Source organism: Geotrypetes seraphini, chromosome 12 (assembly GCF_902459505.1).
Source record: "Geotrypetes seraphini chromosome 12, aGeoSer1.1, whole genome shotgun sequence".
Taxonomy (NCBI): domain Eukaryota; kingdom Metazoa; phylum Chordata; class Amphibia; order Gymnophiona; family Dermophiidae; genus Geotrypetes; species Geotrypetes seraphini.
The window spans coordinates 89,728,400-89,752,599 of NC_047095.1; the positions used below are offsets into that span (position 1 = coordinate 89,728,400).

At 41.5% G+C, this 24,200-nt stretch overlaps 1 protein-coding gene across 1 annotated transcript in view; it reads left to right on the plus strand.

The window, feature by feature from the left end:
- TNR (tenascin R) overlaps positions 1–24,200 on the plus strand; it is a 211,631-nt gene that overhangs the window by 79,174 nt on the left and 108,257 nt on the right. Inside the window, exons 9-11 of the mRNA XM_033917218.1 lie at positions 18,317–18,406; positions 20,228–20,491; positions 23,403–23,669. Of these exons, the coding sequence (XP_033773109.1) occupies positions 18,317–18,406; positions 20,228–20,491; positions 23,403–23,669 (621 nt within the window). The remainder of the gene's footprint in view (positions 1–18,316; positions 18,407–20,227; positions 20,492–23,402; positions 23,670–24,200) is intronic.

Consider the following 24,200-nt stretch of genomic DNA (forward strand, 5'->3'; position numbering starts at 1 on the left):
GAAAAACACAAAACTAGTGGCAAAGAACAAGCAATTCTTTTCTATCTACTTTGGTTTCACTGTTGTTATAATTACCCATACATAGCTTAAATAACTTTGAAATTATAAAATTGAAAAGCCAACAAAAAATTAAATTTGAGTTATTTATTTAATTATAATGTGCTGTATTTAATTATAATGTGCTGACGAAGGTGCGCGACAAAGGCGCATGCGCCTTAGTGCACGCCTTTGTGAAGCGCCTCAGTGACAACCGCAGGGTTCTGAAGCTCACAAAACAGAGAAAAAAACAAAAAACAAAACACTCCAAATACAGGTAACCAATTAGCTTTACCCACTACCAACTATTTGCTGTACCTTGTTAGACATAATTGATAGACATAACTGTTGGTATACCTTGTTATACTTGTTAAAATTGTAGTTATACCCTGTTATACTTTGAAAAGGATTTAGGTCCCAATTCCTGCCCCATACTTTCTCTGTCTCTGTCATTTGGAAGTCAGGTACCTGGGGACACATCTTAAAGACCAGAAACCATCTTTCAAATATGTCCAAAGTTTATTATGAGTTTCACATCTTTTATATGAATCAGGTTTGTCAGCATGTGACAGCATGTGACGTAAATACAAACCATATATGGAAGGTCACATGAAACTTCAAACACATCAGCATTTTTCCTATCTGGAGATTGAAGTCCACAGAGGGTCAGAAAAAGCCTTAACCAGCAGAGCCCCTAATCTAAATCTGTCTGTAAATACGGCTTAACAAAACAATTGAATTCACTTCACAGCATCTCTGTTTAAACATTCATGTCCTTGTAGTATTCTCTTCAAGGAAGGAAAGACAAACAGACAGGGCCTGGTTTTCTTACAACTTTAAACAACAAATGCCTAAGGAAAATTATCAAGGTTCATGATACGTGTCCCTTCAAATCCCCTCTTACGTCATGAAAATGACGTCATAAATACACAGCATGAGCTGGAAGGGAGTGATACTCTAGATATGTCTCTCAAGGAGGGGTTTTTTTGGAGCTGTAATACGAATAACACAGTACATGAGCAGTCAAGACAAGAGTGCAAATAATAAGAGATTATAAAGGTCTTTTACCCAACCCTGCATTCAACTAAAGTGCTGATCCCAAGAATTAGATAAATCAGAGTTACATTTGAGCTCAGCAAAGAGGTCTGCTAATTTCTGAATGTCCATAGGAGGACCTATATTGTCAGAAAGAAAAGTACAACAGCATAAAATACTGAGGAGAATTTAACAGAATTCTCAGCTAGAATCATATCTAGGGCCATATGATTTTGAGAACCATCTGAGAAGTGGAGCCTAATTGATCAGTAATACCTTGCAAGGCGTCCCTAGAATAGTTCACAAAGCGTTGCTGATTATAATAATTTTAACTAATCCAATCAACATTCTTATTAATAGTAATAAAGGGAATAAGGAACTCAAACCCAGCCTTAACCTGAGCTCGGGCCTTAAATTCATCTGGGACCCCTCTTGGGACCCCTATAACATCTATGTATACATGTGATCAGATTTATATCAAGACAAATAAAAGGAAAAACCATGTGAATAGGAAGGATGCCTATCAGAAAGAATATGCAGAAGCATGGTAACCTTAACTAAAGTGCACTGGCCTATCCACTGGCTGGGTAGCTTAACAGGGAGCCAAAAGTCTCCATAAAGCCAGTAAATATCAAATCTGATGCAGCAACAATGGGGCATACCTATGAGCCAAGACAGAACAATAACCTGGGGGTAAATTCCCTACAAAACTACCCTGTGTCAGATTAGAAACATGACATGTGTAATTGCCCTTATAGATGGTAACGGCAATATCAAGCTTTTGCTGTCCTGGCAACAAAGGGTATTTAGAACACTGCAGTGCACAAAGGGGATAGGTAAAATTAGAGGAGATATTGGTAAATAACCCAAAAAAGCATGGTTGGATACCAGGAGGGAGGTCCAGAGGTACGGTTCCTAGATGGGGTCTAGCTTGAGCACATATGTAACAATTACTCTTATTATGTTGATCAGCAGTGAATTTCATCCATTCTAACCAAAGGTTACGTTCTGAAAACTCTACCTTAACAGCCACAATATCTTCAAAAGTGGGATTGGCAATAGCCATCATGTCAGTAAGTTTATTGAATGTAGGGGCCAGTGGGTTAGTATTTTTGGGGGCCCCCACAAAATGGCGGGAGAAGATGAGTGGAGGTAGATAGATCCCGTAAGAAAACTGATGGTAGCTAGACCCACCCTTAAACCACATGTCCATAATGTACATACCTTCATCAGTAGGTCTAGGGTTGTCAATAGTAAGAGAAAGCTTAATAATTTGTGCAGGAACACTTTTCCTATAACAGTGTCCAACCTTATGAAAGGTCATACAAGTAAGCAGTGATTTACCATTTTGGTCCACTGTTTTTCAGAGTATTTTCTAGTTTATAAACCCATTCAGTATCAATATTCCACCCTACCACTCCCCAGAATGCACACTTAACCCCCAACGTGAGTCAGTAACATATATATATATATATATGTCCTTAGTTTTAGGAATCTCTGAGGACCAATGGCACAGCCTTGGGATATCAATTGATGAACAGTCCGCAATGTCACAATACTCAAAGGAGAAGGTGGCAACTTGCACACTGCTGGAATTATACCAAAGAGTAGCATCGGTCTTTTCTGGATTCCAATTGAAGGACAGCCTTTGCGAGGGAGTAGTCCAGCTTGACGTCGTGTTCGCAAAGAGGTGTCGGGGGTGCTGTTTACAGCAGGAGTGTCATTTACAGATGGGTATGGGCAGAAAGTGTCATGGACCCAGAACACATCATCCCTGTAGACCCAGTTAGAAATGATCCTTACAGGGAGAAAAACTAGCAGCAGCGGTGCCAGTAAGAGAATGATAAAGTTGGTAGAATGCTGCAATGAAATCATCATGTTGTTACACTGGAGGAGGTGAAATCTGCGCAGGGAAGACTTGCTTCTGGGGTTTTAGGTTAACCCTCTTCAAGCGACTTGCGTGGATCCAAACAGGAAACTCCTCAGTGAGTGCAGTGGGCCTGGTCACAGCGATCACAGTAGTGGGAAGGCCAAAGGGGAAATCCGTCTGCTTCCGAACCTTGGAAAGCTGCTGGATAATCACCAGGCTGGAAAAAATGGGTAGGAATCTGTGGAGAGAAAGGAGAAGTGCAAGACACGTTTCTTTGAACAAGCCCTAATATTTCAATTAGCTATTCCTCCTGTATCAAGGGAAAATCTACCCATGGGGCAGGGAAAGGTCATCCCGTGAGAATCTCAAAGGGAGAGCAGCCAGATGTCTGTGCATACAGAAAGAGATACTTGAAAAGAGATGCTTGGAAAGCATTCCAAATATCATTCAGCAGCTGTACTCCAATATGATCCAAATAAGAAATAGAAAACAAGAGAAACCATGTTGCCTGTACTGAATGTATTCAGAAATGTATACTGAATGGATCATATGTAGGGAACACCACGAAATAAACGCTGTATAAAGTAAAACTTTTTCTTAAACATATAACCCTTAACTAAACTATATTCAGAATATAAAAGCTAAAAGTAAAAGAACATTGCGCAGTTAGGCTAGTAAGAAGTGGAAAAAGAGCTCTAGAAATGGCCAATATTATGTATCCTGGGGTACCCACTAAACTAAAACAAGTAGACATGACACAGACAAAACATAAAGTTTTAAGCGTGGAGCTATTACTCCATCTGTCAAGTGTGCAGGGCTGAATTTAACTCTGCAAATAAACACATTGATATAAAAAAACCAAAACTACAAATAATGTATATCATAACCATCTCATATTTGAAAAAAGGCATAAAGCTAATGTCTCTTTGGAGCGTCTCTATCTCTGCAGTGATAAAGAGGACCCGTGGAAAACATTAGAAATATCTGTGCCAAAACTGATCTGGGATGGCTATGTATAAATCCGGAAAAAACATTTTAAATTAGCAACATCCTAATTTCAGCTAAAACAATAGAAAGGAATTGTATTTTCCAATTTATTTTCAATTCACAACCGTGCCAGCTGTAATTATTGAGCTATATATCTCTGTATCAAGGAGCAAAAGGTCAAGAATGAAAATATCACTAGCAAGAAGTTAAAATGTCGAGCGAGCACTACGATAACCAATACCATGATATTGGGCAATGAATAAGGGAGAGCTAACAGCTGGTATCCAGGGTTTCCCCTCTTTGCACCAAAGTCCGTCCAAAAGGGCGGCTTTGGGCACCTGCCAAACGCCAGGCATCAAATTCAGAGGAAGCTGTGAAAAAAGAGAGGAAGAGAATCCTGTTCACCCGTGAGACCCAAAAGCCCATTTAAAAGAAGGGCTTGAACATCGTGAAAAGTATGAAGGGTAATGAGGTGACCAAGGGTCAAAGAAGTAACCATCTCTACCACCATAGCACAAGCAGCCAGGGAACTTGAACAGGAGTGACTATAAAAAAAAGGCAACAGAGCGTAACTTACCGCCATGTTCTCCCTTCATGGTGTTACAATAGTCCCAAACAAAGAGATAAAACATGTGGGCATAAGCAGGAAAACCCAAACTTGAGCTAGAAACCAAAGCACATCTTAAATGTCCAACATTTTATAAGTCCATCTGATAAGAGCAGTCATTTCAGAAACCAGGGTCTGTCTCAAAATCTGGTCATAGAAGGAACAAGCAGAGATCCATTGGCGGCAGTGACCAATCATAGCAAGAAAAGTAAGCATGTCTTTCTTGGTAGCTGGGCGGGGCAGACCCAGAATAGCAGCAATGCAGAAAGTGCAGATTTTCCTCTGACCATGAGACAGGACAAAACCCAGGTATTTCACTTCAGATGTACACCAGTGCAGTTTTTTTCATGACACCTTGTGACCACACACAGACAATCATTATAAAAGGTGCAAACTATCAGCCTGACAGGTCTCCTGAATTATGGAACACAAAAAGTTGTACAAAATGAGAATAGGACCATGAGGGGCAGTGCATGACTGTAGAATAGCCTGAAGGACATTCCACACTAGGTATACTGTTGCTTAAAGGTGAAGGCAGCCTCACCAAAGGGACTAAAAATAAAACATTCTTTAGGACAATGACAGAAAAAAATCATTGGCTGCCGATGGAATGGTGGAAGAAACATAAGTGCAATGAGAATTACCAAAACACTAACAGCCCTAAAATTTAGGATGAAACGGGGAATGCCATCAGCTTTGACAACAAGAGCGATGGGCGTATTATAAGAAGAGATGGTGGTTTTGATAATGCCGGAGAAAAGTCAAGAGACAAGCAGTGGAATCTCACCTTACTGCTTGATAAAACCAAGAATGAGTAACTTCAAAGAAGCACTATAGGGGGTCAGTGGAGGCCCAAACAGTGAAGTCTGGGGGAAGGGACAAAAACATTCATGCACAGACCCTGATAATGAAAGCAAAGAACAGATTAGCTTTGCTCTGCACAAGAAAGAAAACCTTTAAAACGGAATTTTTTCTTTTTCTTGTTTCTTTTTTTTTTATGATCCAGCACAGAACACAAAGAAAGCAGCCGTAGAAGAAACGCACAAAATTAGTCAGGATCAAAAGGAAGACAAGAAATAGTGCTTGTGTACAAACTACAAGGGAAAGATCTTAGACTGATTCAAACAGCGCATTCAATTCATTCCACATAACAGCATGTCCTACCTCAGTATTAAACATTGGTGACACAGAAAGATGGGAGCTGAAGGAAAAATGTCATACATACACACAGCCGTACAAGTCTCATTTGTCTAGGAGTAACCAATATTCGCTTATCTTACCTTATAAGCGAGGTACAGTAATAAGAGACAATAAAATCTTATACTCTATAAAAGTTTTAACCTTACAAATGACAGAGTGGGCAGGGGGGGTTCTATAAATAATTTCATTCTTCCCGAAAGAATGGCAGCTGCTTATATTTATGAGGGGCGCTTACCGAAAGTACCCCGAGATTTTTCCCAAAAAAACTCCATAATAGAACCCAAAGCTTGAACTTAAAATAAAGGGTGGGTACAGGTCACCACTACCCAGTGAGTATTAAAGAACAGAAAAAATTCAGAAATACTCACAAAATATTGGTGATATCATCTGCCCATCGCGGACGTGCCCCCAACTGAAAAGGATTTAGGTCCCAATTCCTGCCCCATACTTTCTCTGTCTCTGTCATTTGGAAGTCAGGTACCTGGGGACACATCTTAAAGACCAGAAACCATCTTTCAAATATGTCCAAAGTTTATTATGAGTTTCACATCTTTTATATGAATCAGGTTTGTCAGCATGTGACAGCATGTGACGTAAATACAAACCATATATGGAAGGTCACATGAAACTTCAAACACATCAGCATTTTTCCTATCTGGAGATTGAAGTCCACAGAGGGTCAGAAAAAGCCTTAACCAGCAGAGCCCCTAATCTAAATCTGTCTGTAAATACGGCTTAACAAAACAATTGAATTCACTTCACAGCATCTCTGTCCTTGTAGTATTCTCTTCAAGGAAGGAAAGACAAACAGACAGGGCCTGGTTTTCTTACAACTTTAAACAACAAATGCCTAAGGAAAATTATCAAGGTTCATGATACGTGTCCCTTCATACTTAATTGTTGGTATATATTGTTCTACATATTAGCCGAAATACTTAACTGTTGGTTATACTTAATTGTTGGAATACCTAGTAATAGTTGGCTATTACTTAATCTTATCTTTGGAATACCTTGTAATGTTTAATTGTTGACAGACATCTTGCACCACCCTGTTTAAACATCCACAAGCACCAAGAACAAGTCACATCACCCACTCGCACAACTTACTCAAAATTCCTACACGAACCCTACTTATAGGTTTAGGCTTAAGTATAGGCCCTCCAAAAAGACAGCCTACACCAAAAGAGCAAAGAACTTCAGCACCAACACCCCAATCCACGCACAAAAAATGGCAACATGCACACCTAAACTCATCCTACTTCTACTTCTGCTCTCCCTTCTCATACATAAATGGAAAACAGCAGGATACCACATACATCCTATACCCATCATCACAACAACACACAGACTGGTTCAACCCAACAGGAAACTCCAAACCCCTAGAACCCTGATACCTTGTCCTTCATCCAACCAAGAAAACATTCCCACAATCTGGGGAAAAAGACCACCAACCAAAACTAAGGCAAGCTCACAAAAACTTCATACACCATCTAGAACACTTATCAATACACTCACTACTCACTCGCCCACTAAATTCACATCAATAGCATGCGCATATATGAACATACGATCTATCAGCCCAAAGACAGAACTAATCAAAGACTGGCTGTTCAAAGATAACCTAGGCTGCCTCTTCCTAGCCGAAACCTGGCTCACTTCCGACTCAGACCCTCGCATTACGGAATTCTGCCCAAAAGGTTACAAATTAGAGCTAGTATGCAGAGAAAACAGAAGAGGTGGAGGTCTTGCAATCATTGTAAAAAACAACCTCAACATTAAAGTCCTTACCAAACACTCCACCCCTCACCTTGACCTTCTAGCCTGCCAACTCTCTGACAACACTCTCACGGGAACTCTGAACTACCTTCTCTGCTATGTCACACCAGGAAAATGGAACACCTCTAAACAAGAACTTGAAGAATTTATCTTCCAGAATTCCCTCTCTTCCACACACAACCTGATCCTAGGAGACATCAATCTCCACTTAGAAGACAACACCTCCAAACAAGCAGTGGATATTCTTACATTCCTCACCACCCTATCCTACCAATTACTCAACCCTGAACCCACGCATGAAAAGGGCCATCAACTTGATATTGCCGCGTACACATCGCCCAACCTCAACACACAAAACATCCACATCACCAACGGCTCATGGCATCCCACCTTATGGTCTGACCACTACAAGTACACCTTCACTATCAACTGGGAGCATAATAACATCAAACCTACTCCACGCATAACAAGCTTCAAGTCCAGACAGAAAATCGAACCTAATACATTCTGGGACACAGTAGATCCAGCAATAGATTTAAACAACCCCAAAGAATTCATAAACACCTGGCGTTCCACAAGTGAAACCACCTTGAACAAACTAGCACCTCTAAAAACAAAAAACAAAATATGCAGACCTTCAGACAAATGGTTTGATGCCGAACTCCAACATCTAAAAAGGCAATGTAGACAATTAGAAAGGCGAAAAAACAGAAACAAGACCACATTAAAACAGAATGGAGATCCCAAATCAAACAATACAGCATCAAACTGAAGGAAAAACGTAAAGACTACTACTCCAAACTCATCGGTACCGAAAAACCGAACACCAAAAAACTCTTCAGCATTGTAAAAAACTTCACCGATACTAAACCCTTCCTCGTCACCCAAGGAACCCAGACTCCATCAGCTTCTCAACTAGAGGACCACTTCAAAAATAAAATCACCACAATCAGATCCGCATTCAACCACTCCCAAAACATCATAGAAGAGATACTAATAAATCCCACAATAGACAAAGCCATCTCAGCAGATAGGATCTGGAACAACTTCCCAATGACACAATGGTCAGACCTCGACCGGCTGTACAAAAAATACAGCAAATCCTCTTGTGATCTGAACAACTGTCCACCCTATCTACTTGCTACAGCGTCCACTAAATTCATAGCATGCCTCACGCTATGGTTGCAAACCACCCTCAGGGAAGGTCAGTTGCCTCCAGATCTTGGCGAAATCATAATCACTCCCTTACTAAAAGGCCCCAAAGGCCCAATAGACAACCCAACAAATTATAGACCAATTGCTTCTATCCACTATACGTCAAACTTATAGAGGGCATAGTAGCACAATATCTCACCAATTACCTAGAAGACCACCACATTCTGCATCCAACTCAATCTGGTTTCAGAGCTAATCACAGCACAGAAACACTACTGGTATCTTTACTAGACATAGCCCGACAGCACCTCAGCAAAGGAAACAAGTTACTAATCATTCAACTCAATCTTTCAGCAGCATTCGACTTAGTTGACCATCCAATACTACTCCAGATACTAGATGCCATAGGAATATCAGGTAAAGTTCACAACTGGTTCCAAGGCTTCCTTAAAACAAGATCATATAGAGTTAAGTCAAAAGATCATCTATCCGATCCCTGGACAAACCCATGCGGAGTACCACAAGGATCCCCTCTATCGCCCATACTTTTCAACCTCTTCATAGCTTCCTTAGGCACTGCCCTAGATGCCCTAAACATAACATCTTTCAGCTATGCGGATGACATAACCATCCTCCTCCCCTACAACATCCAAGACCCCATCTCCAACGGACGCCTAAAAACAACACTGGAAACTGTAGAAAAATGGATGAAGAACCATAAGCTGAAACTGAATGCAGAGAAAACCAAATTCCTACTACTAGAGAAGGAACAAAAACCATCCCTAACAGAACTCAAAGTAAACGCAACTAAATATCCAATACAGAGCACTCTCAAAATTCTGGGAATACAACTAGACAGATGCTGCACAATGCAGACACAAATCCACAAAATCATACAAAAAGCATTCTTCACCATGCGAAACCTAAGAAAAATAAGAAAATTCCTTACCAAAGAACACTACAAACTCATTGTACAATCCCTCATACTTAGTACCTTAGATTACTGCAACAGCCTCTACCTACCTTGCCCAAACAACATGATAAAACAACTGCAGACCGTTCAAAACACAGCAATCAGACTCATCTACGCTCTTAGAAAATTTGACCACATCACTCCCGCCTATGTAGACTCTCACTGGCTTCCAATAAAAGCAAGAACTCAATTCAAATTCTATTGTCTACTATTTAAAGTAACCCATGGCACTGCCCCCAGCTGCTTAAACAATCGCCTACACCGCTACCACTCACCCAGATCAAGGAGAACTCAGAACCTATTCACCTTCCCCCCTCATAATGGTATCCGACGTAAGAAACTTTACGACAGCCTTCTGGTGACACAGGCAGCGAAAATTGACCCCACCATCACCAAACTGATCATCAAAACAACAGACATCAAAGTGTTTCGAAAAGAAATCAAAACAGTTCTATTCAAAAAACACGTCCTCACTCACTAATCTCCTCCCACTCGTACATGCTTTCTCCCCGCGAATAGCACATCAGTCATTCCCTTGAACCTCACCTACCAAAAAAAACCCCAAAACATTCAGATTCCTTAAAAAGCATCTACCACAAGTATCCAACAAACTTTTTCCTTCAATGTTAGGTAATCTTCTTCTATTACCCGAACATATTGTTTTTCTCCACTGTATCCTGTAAGTACTTGAATCTTTATATGTAATTTCTCAACTATATTATGTAATGTACAAGAATCACTGTTATATAATTCTCTCGGTAATGTCCAGATATCTTCTAATTTGTAATCCGCTTAGAACCGCAAGGCACAAGCGGAATTAGGGATATCTTGAAAACCTGACTGGCTGGTGGTCCCACAGGACAGGTTTGGGAACCACTGATATAGATTCACAGAGATCTGGAATGGATTTCCCTCCACTATTAGAACACTAGCTTCCTTTCAGACTTTCCGCAAGATTGTGAAAACATTATTATTTCAACAATATTTAGATAATTGTCCCAGGTAATTTAAATAATTTCTCAAAGTTGATGAGAAATTATTTCCCATTAGCTGGCTGTAATACTGGAATTAATCTTAATTTTTTTAATGTTTAGCTGAACAGTATTTTCCCTTGATACCTACTTATGTTAACCAAGTTGAGCTCCTTCCTGGTAATGATGTGGTGTATAGATTAGTTTAGATTTCAAATGGAAGTAAAACCCAGATGTCTCAATCCGTCCTCTTTTTTTCTGGAGTTATATGGTAACTCTAGCTTATACCTAATCCAAAAGATAGTTGGAAAATATAAAACCAACTGGCTAATAGTTCAAACAATTCTATTCCCCATCTGAAAACAGCACCAAGTAATATATCCAGGGCATGTCCAGAGAGACTTCCAAAAACCAGTGGACAAACATTAAAATAAACACATGTATGTACAGGGAGCCAACGTAATCTCTTTAGAAAAAGGATTTAAAAAAAGGTTTGGATAATTTTCTTAAAAAAAGGTCCATAAGCCATTATTAAGATGACATGGGAAAATCCACCACTTACGTGTTTTACTCTCTCTTCTGTGTCAGAGCCTTGACATGAGCTTCCATAGTCAAGCAAGGATCCAAAAGCATCCCAGACATCAGTAGAGAAGTTTCAAATTTATAAACTTTTATTCTGAATTATCAGACTTCTACCTATATTGCTCACTAAGGGGGGCTTTAACAAAAGTACTTTGGTTTTCTCCAGACTGAATCGGAGACAATATGAATGTACCCAATGCTCCACAACTGAAAAAAAAGAGCATTGAGCCAAGTCTACTACACTTTCTCCAGTAGAAGAAAAATCAAAAGAAGGATGTCATCCGCATAATCAGATTGAAAAGAACTGGAGACAGAGGAGACTACATGGGACCCCACATGCCAACCTCCAGGAAGTAGAAACCTCATTGAACATCTTCACCATATAAGAGCGACTAGTTAGAAACCCACAAAATCAATTAAGATCCTTCCCAGAGATCCCAATTTGATCTAATCTATATAACAGATGATAATGGTCCACTAAATCAAATGCAGTAGTGAGGCCAAGCTGCTCCAAAGATACAAAGTTGATAAGTTTAGCCAACAAGAACACTAACAGAGTCACTGTGCTCATAGACACCAACTTTTAAAAATGATTTGGGGTGATAAAACGCAATAGAAATTACCCCTCCCTGGACCCAGTCAAAGAGTTTGCTGGTTTGCTCTATAATGAAGTGTTCAAACACCCACAGATTCAGCTCCTATGACTTACTGAAACATCTACGAAAACCAGATCAAGTGTCTGCCAACAGACCATGTATAGTGATAACTGTTCAGCAACTCAACCTTCCACTATCTTCACAAACATCAGAATGTTGGCCAGAGGTCTGTAATTTGAGACCTGGCTGGTATCATAGGAAGGATTCTTTAAAATAGAAGTAAGAAGCATATCTGTAGCCATGGGGAGAAATTCACCCATTGTAAATAAGCTGACTAGCCATTTAAAGAGCCACAAATGCATGAGAGAGCCACTGTATGCATGAGAGAGATTTACATACCTGCCACTTCCATTGTATGCAAATCTCTCTCATGCATATTCATTAGGGATATCTTGAAAACCTGACTGGCTGGGGGTCCCCCAGGACAGGTTTGGGAACCACTGATCTATATGGATAAGACCGACATAACATTCCAATAGATTTTATTCTCTTGAGAGAGGGAAAAGAGAGTTTATGGGCTCCTTTTATGGAGCCGCGTTAGCGGTTTAATGCACATAATAGCATATGCTGATTTGCCGGCTGCGCTAGCTGCTACTACCTCCTCTTGAGCAGGCGGTAGTTTTTCGGCTAGCGCGGGGGTTAGCGCGCGCTAACTAGTTGCGTGCAATAAAGCCGCTAACGCTGCTTCGTAAAAGGAGCTCTATATTTTTGGGTATTTCTTGAATCAAGACCGATAAGCGTTCAATGTCAAAGCAATGGAAGCAAGGAGGACAGACTGAGACATCTGGGTTTTACTTCCATTGAAAGTAAAACCTGAATGTCTCAATCCATCCTCCTTTTTCTGAAGCCATATGGTAACCCTAAGTATAAACTACCTTGAAATGTTCTTATCATGCAGCTGTTTTGTGGAATTCAGTGTCATTGGGGGTTAGATTAGAAAGATGTTAGTTGTGATTTTAAAAAAACCAAACCCCCTGAATACTTGTAATTTTTTTTATTGTACTGCCTAACAATGGCAAGTCTCTTTTATAATTTGATCCACCTTGAACTACCGTAGTACTGGTATACTGTTTAATAAAAGAATAAATATTGTATTGTATTTTAGTGAGAATTTTTGTGCATATGATTCTCTGTATATATAACTGTGCCCGTGACTGTTTTAAATGGCATGGTTGGATTTGTTTATTTTTGTTCTCTGTTACAAAAGTGCGGTGATTTGCATAATAAATAGAAAGTGTGTACCTGTAAAACTTAGCACAATTAAAGAAGGACAAATGTATCTACACAAATGAGACCAAGTTTTCCCGAGTGAGTTGAAACAATGGTTTCATAGCACAGTATCCTACAGCCTCAAGGTGAAATTGCAGTTTCATCTTTAATTATTTAACATTTTCATTTTGGCCTCATGAATTAGAAACGCTGATATGAATATTATTTGTAAAATAATTTTAGTCAAATATATGTCTCTTGGAATTTATAATAGGTTCTTTCTCCCCATTTCTTCTTATCTCCTGCTCCTCACTCTCCTTCCTGTTCTGTGTTCAAAACATAACCCCTCGGTTTAAAGCTGTGTTCTTCAACCTTTGGACTCCTATGGACCGGCGGAAATAAAATAATTATATTGTGGACCGGCACTGGTCCGCGGACCAGCAGTTGAAGAACACTGGGCTAAATCGTGCCCATATCCACCCAATCTCTGCCCCAGACTCCGCCCCATAATAGTACTAATTGTTCCATTTTGCCATTCATTTTTCATATATACACACACACAATTTAATCGTATCAACAACGCATAGGGCTCCTTTTACTAAGCTGTGATAGCGGTTTTAGTGCACGCATAGCATGCGCAGAATTGCTGCACGCACTAGACACTAATGCCAGCATTAATGGCGTTAGTTCTAGCCGCTTAGTGTGGGTTTAACGTGCTCTATAAATGCTATCACAGCTTAGTAAAAGGAGCCCATAATGGTTAACCACAAAATTGAAATACACAAAGCACACTGTATGCTTTTCAACATTCATTCCTACCAGAAAACAGATAACCCCATGCAAATGCAGGACCAAAAATTAAAAGTACTAATATTTACATACAAACCCTATAATGCAAGACTCTGCAAGCAGTACAACTATAGAGGAAAAGAAACAAATGCATTTCTTCCTGAACAGACAGCAGATGTAAATCAATCACAAAATATAAAAAATAAAAGCATTCCCCTACCGTTGTTGTCTCTCTCCCTCCATTCTATGCCTCGCCTTCTGGCCTGCCCCCCGGTGCTATCTTCAGGCCGGTCCACAGTGCGATCAACGTGGCATCTTCGGGCTAGCTCCCTGAGTGCTGCATTGCACAAAGCTGTGGGCAGCGCCTCATCTGGAAGCATGGAAGATCAGGGTGGTTCTTAGGTGATGATCTCCCTTTGAATGATAGTATATTTGTTTCCTCAGCAAAATCAGTTGGGGCAATATTCATCCAGCAGCAGACCGTGGCCAGCCGAATTAAACCCAGATATTCATTGTCAGCCACTATCCAGGCATAGCGTTATATATCCAGGGACAAGGGAGTTATCTAGGCATTGATTATATTTAACTGCACTATCCCAATAGCCAGTTAACTAGACGTTGTTATGTATTGTCAGATTTTCTCATTGCAATTAATAAACATGATATTTATTTTTTTAAAGTCTGTAATTTGATGAGACAAGGTTCTCATTTTATTGCTACTGTTAAATCCAAGCACTGTTTGACAACTCAGAACTGCTGAAGAAATCCCAGAACACACCAGAGCTATGTTAAAAGAGCCCTTGTTATCACTAGTATTTGGTGATGAGCAAAAGCAGTTTGTTGGCCTTGCTGTGAATGTTAAACCCTGGTGCACCACCACTGCTTCTTAATAGCTGCAAATATGGCCAAACAGACATGCAAGCTTACAATCTCAAAAATTAACATCCTATTCCTACAATGATGAAATGAATATTTAAAATTAACCCCCTCCCCTTGTAAGGTAATCAAAATGGCTACCTAGATTGTGCTCAGGAGAGATGGACACCAGGGTGCACACTATAATTATCTATTTGTTGAGATCAGGGTGGGACTAGGAGTTTTCCTAGGAGGCTGAACAAGCTCTGCACCAAACTTCACATTCACACAAAGATGGAGAAGACACTAGTTCTTTTGCTGAACTTTTACTGTCCTTCATTTGGAAAGGATACAGTTCTGATCTCTTCAACACAGATGGCCAGTATTTACAATAGCTTTCTTCTCTCCTCCACTAAAGCACAAAAATTAGAAATATCTTCTCCTTACTCTTCCTGTTACTCAAACCACACACTGATTTGTTGAGGGCTTGGCTCTGCACAGTTTACTTATACAATGCTGGTACACCAAAACAGATGTTAACTGTTATCAGAAGTCAATTAATTAGTAATCACTTATAGGCCCCTTGGTATCTAAGTAATAGACACTGTGGCTCTGCCGCAAGGCTATTTCAGATAGTTATTTTCTCCTCCTGCCTGCTGTAGTTAGAAGTTTAGTCTGCCTGGATATCGCCACAGGCACTGTAAATGAATCCCCTCTCCTTCTTCCTTTGACTACATAGAGGTGGAAAAGTTCCCCATACCTTCCCACTAAAACAAGACAGCAGCCGGGTTTTGTGTCTGTCACTTGTTCCCTGGTTCTTGAATCTTTGCTCCTATAGTAATTGCCTTTTCGTGCCAACTCATGGGAATATGACAGGCTAATTCTGCCTTCAGGTTTTCTGCATCAGGCTGGATAGGAGAGATATCCTTCTTAAACAGACAAAGCAGTGGAAATCCAATGTTCTTGACGCTTCTTTTATTCAGTTTAATCCTTAACAATACAATGTCCACATTTGGCATGGGTCAAAGGTGGAGGATGGAACCCAAGACAAATTTAGTGGGCAAAACATGAAGTATAGAGGAGAGGTACAAATTATCATAAGCCCTCCTGTTCCTTCAGTTTCCAGAGGATTCACCCCTCTGGAAGCTTCTAGTGTGAAGATGTGACTTCCTGGCAGGTGTAAGAGACAAGACAAAAAATAGGTTCACAGAAAGTCCACCACTGAAACTGGCTCCAAGCTGTCTGTTTGCTGAGTGGATAGAAATCTAAACATGAGAGCTGTGATAAAATGCAGGCAACCTCTTCCTATCAGCTGTCAGAGCTGTCATAGACCAGTGATGGAAGCACTCTCTTAATGGACTAAGATAATTAAATACAGTGTGTAGAATTAAAATGCAGCATTAACAGCTGTTAAAATTCTCATGATGTTACATCAAGAAATAGAAACAACATCACTGAAATCTATAAATTCTTGGTTGAACAGAGTAATCCACCACCCACTAAAATTGATGTTAAGCTAAGCATGACGTTCTTAAAAACCCTTCTACATGACTTAGTTGTTGAAAAAGTACATTTGAAAAAATAGCAAATATATTTTTACACAAAGTTCTGTTATTTTCCCAAGTGTTATTTTCTCAGTGATGATTTGTTGTGCTTGTTATATGTTACAATGCCCCCAGCATTAGTAACTGTCAATTGGATGTTATTTGAATATATTTTCTTACAATAAACCACCTCCACTCTGTGTAGGTGTGTGTACAATAAAATCATCAAAAGCTACCTTATGTATTATTTACAAGTAAAATCAAAGCAATTTGAACCAAAAAAGTTGTTGGCAGAGGTTCTAGTGTACATTAATACTTTTCAAATTACAGGTAATCATGACAGGCATTGCTTTAAGTATAGCTATAGTATTGCTATAATATAATATTTTTTTAACAAAAAACTTTGCCTACCAGCTTTTCTGTTATAAAGAATGAGCAACATGTCTGCTGTTCAACAGGATCTGGGAGACAACAGAGGGGACATCCATAGATCTGTGGAGAGAAAGAAAGTTTTCTCTACCCTAGCAATCCTCTGTCCCAGCCATAGAACCTCATATATACCCTCTCCTTTACAAAGCCTCTCAAAACGTGGTATGTGTACCCTTGGGGGTATGTGGGCTGCTTGTTGGGGATATGCAGCCTGGCCACTGCTGCGGGGATCCCACTCTGCTCACCCCCGCTGCTAAAGCCACTGCCTGTCTGCCCGCCCACCACCGCACCACCACCACCCATGAAGCCGACCCTGTTACTTCGTTGGAGCCAGACTGGCTCCCTCCTCCCCCAGCAGCAGTCCGTGCAGGGACGAAGCCAGTGACTCGCACACAGCGTAGCTGACCCGGAATCTTCTCTCCGACGTCAGAATTGACATCAGAGGGAAGGCTTGTGGGCCAGCCACGTGCAGCATGTGAATTGCTGTATGTGCTGTCCCTGAACAGAGTTGCTGCTGGGGGAGGGAGTGATCCCCAGCAGTGGCTAGATATGATGTGAATCATGTCTACCACGGTACTTAAGGACACCTAAGGTCTTTTCCAGTGTTAGCCATGACTACTTTGACCTTAGGCGTCCTTAGGCACCACCGTAAACACGATCTAAGCAGAGGTTCTCTGGCAGCAAGAACAGTTCCCTTTCCTGCTTGCTTCAGCCGGCGGCATTGATCACATGCCACTGCCATGCCCCCCCTCCCCCCCGGTGCTTTTGCAAATTTGTGAAAACTGAGTATGTATAGCAGGAGGAGGCCAGCATGATGTTAACATGCAGAAAGTGCGGCCTATCAAGTAGTAAAGGGAGCTGAAGGACTCCTGCAACTGATGGGGGCTTAGCAATCCTCACCAACCATAACACAAGGATGTGAGAAGTTTAGGTGGTAGGCCCTCCCCCTTGGCAATGCCACTGTTACAATATACCGTATTTTTTGCTCTATAAGACGCACTTTTTTCCCCAAAAAAAGTGGGCGGAAATAAGGGTGCATCTTATGACATGAATACACACACACACACACAAAAACAAACCCCGGCGGTACCTTTAAATGTTGGAGGTCAATGGACGGCTGCCTGCTGTTGGGGCCCGCGGCGCACAAGCGCACTAATGCCTGGGCCCGGAAAGTTCCTTAATTGGGCCGGTTGCTGGTGCTTCCCAGGGCTGCTGCCTGCTGAATACCTGCACGTCGGGGCCAGCGGCGCACAAGCGCGCTGCTGCATGGGCGGGTGCCACTTCTGAATGGCTGCCTCAGTAGAACTCTGACCTCCAACATTTAAAAGTATTGCTGGGGGAGGGGGGCTGGGACGGAATTGAACGGTGCTGGGGTATGTAAAAATGATGATTGATTGGGGGGCTGGGACGGAATTTAAAGGTGTTGGGTATATATTAGTATTCAATTTGGTTCAGAATGGGGTTTTTTCTTGTTTTCCTTCTCTAAATCTGGGGTGCGTCTTATGGTGAGGTGTGTCTTATGCAGCGAAAAATATGGTATTTAAAACAGACAAACAAAAGACAACATATTGGTAAAAGTAACTCTCAGGGGTTGTGAACACACCTAAAAACGGTCTCCTTATTTTTGTGTGTCTGGTGATAGATTTGGTGCCAGGAACAGAGTATGGGATCGGTATTTCAGCACTTATGGAGCAGCAGCAGAGTATCCCAGCTACCATGAACGCCAGGACAGGTGAGTTCAATATTGCATTGACCCTATCATCATTTATGGATACGAGTATATACATGTTTCGCGGAGTACGCTTTTTCAAGACTGAGTCCCTATTAATGTCTCACCACCATTCTTGACCACTCTTGGTCTTTACATGTTGGCATAAACTGTCCCTAGCTGAGACCACAGATTAAAAGCTAAGTACTAGCAATATAAATGATAGAAGTATAAAGAGAAAATAAATAATATTGATAATATGATGGTAATTAAATATTAAGTAGACAGATCCGGTGAAGATTCTGCACATAAAGCTTTGTGTCATGAAAGTTTATTGAACACAGAATGGTGTTGCTGAGAATCTAAGGTTATATCAGTGAGCATTGTGAATCGTTGATACTTAAAGAAGGTATCTGACTTGTGAAGAGAGTAGTACAGGGATATACAGGTAGCTTACAAACTTACAGATCAATATTCAAAGTGATTTGACCAGCCAGGAGATGTACAGAGTCACGAAGGAGACAGTCCCTGCTCGAATGATCTCACAATCTAATCAATCAAGACAGACAGACAGGATGGCAGGGTGAGGGTTACAGTTAACAAGGGGATGGTTAAACTTCTGGCTAGGGTGATGAGCAGAGGGAGAGGGTGATCATCTCCCCCAGTCCTGCTGATTAGCTTTCCTTTCTAGTTGCAGCAGGATACACCTTAATAAAACATTATGATCTGCTGCTGCAGAGCCAGTCTCACGGTAAGAGCCATGGGACTGGTCCAGTGGCAGCAGGCGATGACATTTTTAAAGATGTCTCCTGCTGCCGCTAGAAGAGAAGGCGACTGCTGGTGCTGCAAGATGCGTCAGTGAGTTGCGTCAGGAATGGAATTATGAGTAGGATGAGGGTGTACCCTAAATCTCCTGCTGTAAAAGCTGGCCTCCTTGGCAGCTCTGATTTGCATGAAGAGGGGTTGGAAAAAACTATGCTCCATGTTCCACATGCTTTCTTCACTTGTCTTGAAAATGTTCCTTTATGAAATGGCTGTTGCCACAGAATACAACAACCCTCTTATACTATTAATAGCACACTCTAAAAAACCAAATCAGCTAGAATGTATTACTGCCATGTGCAGGGGCGAGTAGGAGTTCATCATTTTCTCCACATCCTGAGGCAGCCATTTTCGGTGAAACGCTGGCCACCGTCGATGTGAGATGGACTCTTGATTGAAACTAAGATAAGTCATTCATATCATTTTGTTTCTATTTTCCCTGTAACACTGGATGAGGATTTAAATGTACTTCACTTGTCCTCTTTGACTTCTTGTTCTCTGCATTGCACAAGGCTCTTTTGAAGCACTCCAGTTGAGGAGGGTTTTATTATGCCAATGAGGTAACACTTACTCTTGTAAGATATTTCCACACTTGATTGACTTGGTTGGTGAGGAAAGGGTTCTGAAGCTTTTTCCTACCTCTTTGGTGTTTTTTGCTCTAATATCTGTGCACGGACAGAGACCTGAGTTGAATAGTTGTTACATAGCAGTAATGCATTCTAGCTGATTTTGTCTTTTTAGAGTGTGCCATTAATAGTATAAGGAGATTGTTATTGTACATTGGGATTGATCCTTATGGGCTTTTGTTGGTAGAACTATTGTTCCCACAGAAAGCTTTATAGATAGTTCAATGAGCCTTTTGTAGAATATTCGTCAAATTGGGAATGGCCAAACTTAGGTGTCCCTTTTCCATTTAGATCACCTATGCAAAATCAGGCTACATGTCCATGAGTGCTTTCCAATTGCTGTATATATAATACTGATCAGCAGGAGATGAAAAGCTTTAACTCTTTCTGATTTTAGAGCTGGACAGTCCTCGTGACCTCATGGTTACAGCTTCCACAGATACATCTATCTACCTTCTCTGGACGAAGGCCAAGGGACCAATAGATCACTACCGGATCTCCTTTACCGCAGCATCGGGCATGGCCTCTGAAGTCACCGTTCCCAAGGAGATGTCAGCATTTAACCTGTCCAATCTGGAACCTGCCACAGAATATACTATTTCTGTTGTTGCAGAGAGGGGACGCCAGCAGAGTTCAGAAACTACAGTGGATGCATTCACAGGTAAAAGAGTGCCTTAACCAAATGAATCAGATTCTGTAGGCTGAACTATTTTTCCAGTCCTGGAGTCAAGTATACTTCACACACAGTCATACCAATTCTATAAAGTGTGGGCAAACAGGTATACACCAATTACACACGTAATGCTTGAGTACCTGAATGTAAAAACCACTTAGACAATCTCTGTTGATAGGCGTTATACAGTACTCCCCTGAAATTTGCAGGGGTTCTGTTCCAGGAACACCTGCAAATTTTGAAAAACTGTGAATATGGGTTTTCAGCTGATCTAAGGCAGAAGAGGGCAGCTGGGGTGCCGGCGGGTGCTTAAATTGTACTTACAAAGCCGGGCACATTTTCCAACCACCTCTTCCTGGTACTAAAGTCATGGTTACACCAATCAGAAGCTGCTTTGATACACCAAATAGCGTGTCAAAGCTGCTCCTGATTGATGTAACCATGACTTTAGTACCAGGAAGAGGTGGTTGGAAAATACCGCAAATTACTGAGTCTGCGATTTGCGAACCGCAAATTCGTGGGGGTTTACTGTATAAGTAACAAATAAACTTGGAAACTTGGTAATTCATTCAAATAATGGCATGTGTGTACATACAATGGAGCCAGTGCATACAAATCTATCTCATGCATATTCATTGTGGATATCCAGAAAACCTGACAGGCTGGGTATCTTTCAAGGACTGGGTTGATCTGGTGGTATGTCATATGCAGAGGTATACCAATGCACCTCAATTCTGATGTCCTATAGCACTGTTTCTCAACTGGGTCCTGGAGTACCCCCCTTCATAGTCAGAATATCCACAATGAATATGTATAAACTAGATTTGCATACACTACCTCCATTATATGCAAATTTCTTTCTTGCTTATTCATTGTGGATATCCTGAATACCTGACTAGCAAAGGTGTACTCCAAGACCGAGCTGAGAAACACTGTCCTATAGACTGGGGATCAGGGGCAGCTCCTATTGACCTAATGTCAAATCAAGACTAGAAACAAGTGGAGCCAAATACGATAACTATCATAAACCAGCTCCAGCTTTTGGACGTTGAAGATTCTGAGATAAGTACAATTTTTTGGCAGCATTAAATGACTGTTCACTAGGATTAAAAGACTAAGGGGCAGATTCTCAAAACTAAAATCTGCCTTTAACATGCTTGCTAAACTGGTTCCAGCCGGTTTAGCATGCATTTATTATAGTGACAGATTATCAAAATGGCTTACCGAGGTCTTTTACCAGTTTTCTAGCAGTCTCCAATACTGCTATGCAAATGTACTGCAATGAAGTCATTATTATTAAAATGATCAAGTGATTCTCTATAATTGTCGAGTGATTCTCTAACCTTGTTGTGCCACATTTGCGGCCAAAATTTGCCAATAGGTCTGAGCTGTTGTTCCCTTACTTTCTGATCAGTGACTGAGCACACTGACAGGAAAGTAAAGTTTAACAGCTCAGAAACCCCACCACCACCTCCCCCCCCAACACAGAGCCCCTGGCGGCAACAGAGATGCCCACTCCTTCCCACTGTCACCGACAAGCAATTCTCCCACCCGACACCTCTTCCCGGCAGCGGGAGAGATGCTCCCTCCCTCTGCAACGTAACTGCCCCTGACACACCTCCCATGCCTCTGACAACCCCCCGCCCCCTCCCCCTTACCTTACTTATGATGGCTGGCCAAAGGGATGTCTACTTCTTCCAGCCAGCAGGCCCACCTCTTCAAAATGGTAGGCCTTCCCCTCCCTGGTGCATCCTGGGCCAATGAGGGCCTAAGGTTCTGATTGGCCCAGATGCCTAAGGTCCCCAATAGGAGGGGCCTTAAATAACCTGGGCCAATCAGAACTCATGACCCTCCCTGGTGCATCCCAGGATGCACCAAGAAGGGGAAGGTCCACCATTTTGATGAGGCAGGCCTGCTGGCCAGAGGGAGTAGACATTCCTCCAACCAGCCATCAAAAGGGAGGGAGGAGGAAGGGGGTTGCATGGCAGCAGGAGGGAAATGGACATCTCCCCCTCTGCTGGGAGGTATCAGGGGGTGCATTCTTTGGCAGTGGGAGGGAGTGGGCATTTCTCCCGCTGCCGGAGGGGGGTGTTGGGTTGGGGATCGCTTGATGGTGGCAGTGGGAGAGAGTAGGCATCTCTCCCATTGGCGGGGAGGGGTGTCAGGGGGCATTGCTTGGCGGCGGGAGGGAGTGGGCCTGCCTTAGGGTTGTAAATGACAACCAGCTGGTGACGCTCTTTTTCAATAAAGATAGCCGGGACAAGCGGTTGTGCGAGCGAACTCGCTGGGAATAAACTCGCACTATCGCTTGTTCTGTTGAAGGGATATTTTTAAATCTTTTTTTCTCAGATCATACCCACTTTATTGCAACAGCTATCTTTATTGAAAAAAGAGTTCCACCTGAGGCAGGCCTAAATGTCGAAACATGGACCATGTCGGGTCCATGACATACAGTGAATATATGATAGATACTTTTATATTTATATTTCAATAAACATTTGCTCATTCTGTTTATCCCTGGTTGTTCCCCACTCACACGTTTCTTGATTATTTTCTCATGGGGTTTATTTCTTTGTTTTCTGCTCTATGACTATTTGAGTGTGCCAAATGTGTAACCATGTTGCTGGAGTCTGGGAAGCCCCACCAGCCTTGCAACTTTTACCAATATTGTAAATGGGGGACAAAAAGTTTAACTTACAAGACAGATTTAGTGATGAGTAGAAAAGTATGATGAACTGGAAAAATGAGCTTCATGGGTCATAGTTTGGGGACCCCTGTATTACAGCATTAGAGAGCGTATAACAAATTTTCTCCTTCACTTAATAGCACTGTTTATTTGCAAACTTTCCACATATGTCAATTCTCTTGACTGTGCCCAATAACTCCTTTTGATTTTCAGGTTTCCGGCCAATCACACAGCTACATTTCTCTCAAATCACTTCTTCGAGTGTTAATGTCTCCTGGAGTGATCCTTCTCCACCTGTGGACCTGTTTATCTTGAACTATAACCCTAGAGACCATGGAGAGACCCTGCAGGTGTCATTAGATGCGTTGACAAGGCATACCACTTTATCTGGCCTAGAGTCATCTACAGAGTACATAATGACCCTGGTGGCTATGCATGGAATGGTCACCTCTGAACCCGTTGTGGGTTCTATCACAACAGGTAGAGTCTACAGCTGTCATATAAACATTATAGGATAGTGCCATAGAGGACAGTGGTATTGTACTACACTGTAAATTATTGTACCTAAAGACCATCAAAACAGGGCTTGGGGTTGGGTAAAACAATACTATGAAGTAAGCATAGAAAATAAGTAAAGAGGAGAACTCTCTTGTCTCAGTTTTATGAAATAATCTTGGACTTTACTTCCAGGCCTTGCAGGCTACCAAGAGGTAAAGTTTTCAAGATATCCTTAAAGAATATGCATGAAGGACATTTGCAGCCTACTACCTACACTGTATGCAAATCTACATCATGCATATTCATTAGAAATATTCCTAAAGCAGCCCTCGAGGACTGGGATTGAATAGTGGAAGAGTAGCTTACCGTATATACTCGAATATAAACTGAGATTTTGGGACTAAGAAATGGCCCAAAAATCAGGAACTCAGTTTATATTTGGGTTCTCTGGTCTGCGCCCCACCACCCCCATCTGCCCCCCATCTAGACCTACTGCAGTCCTCCCATGGGCCT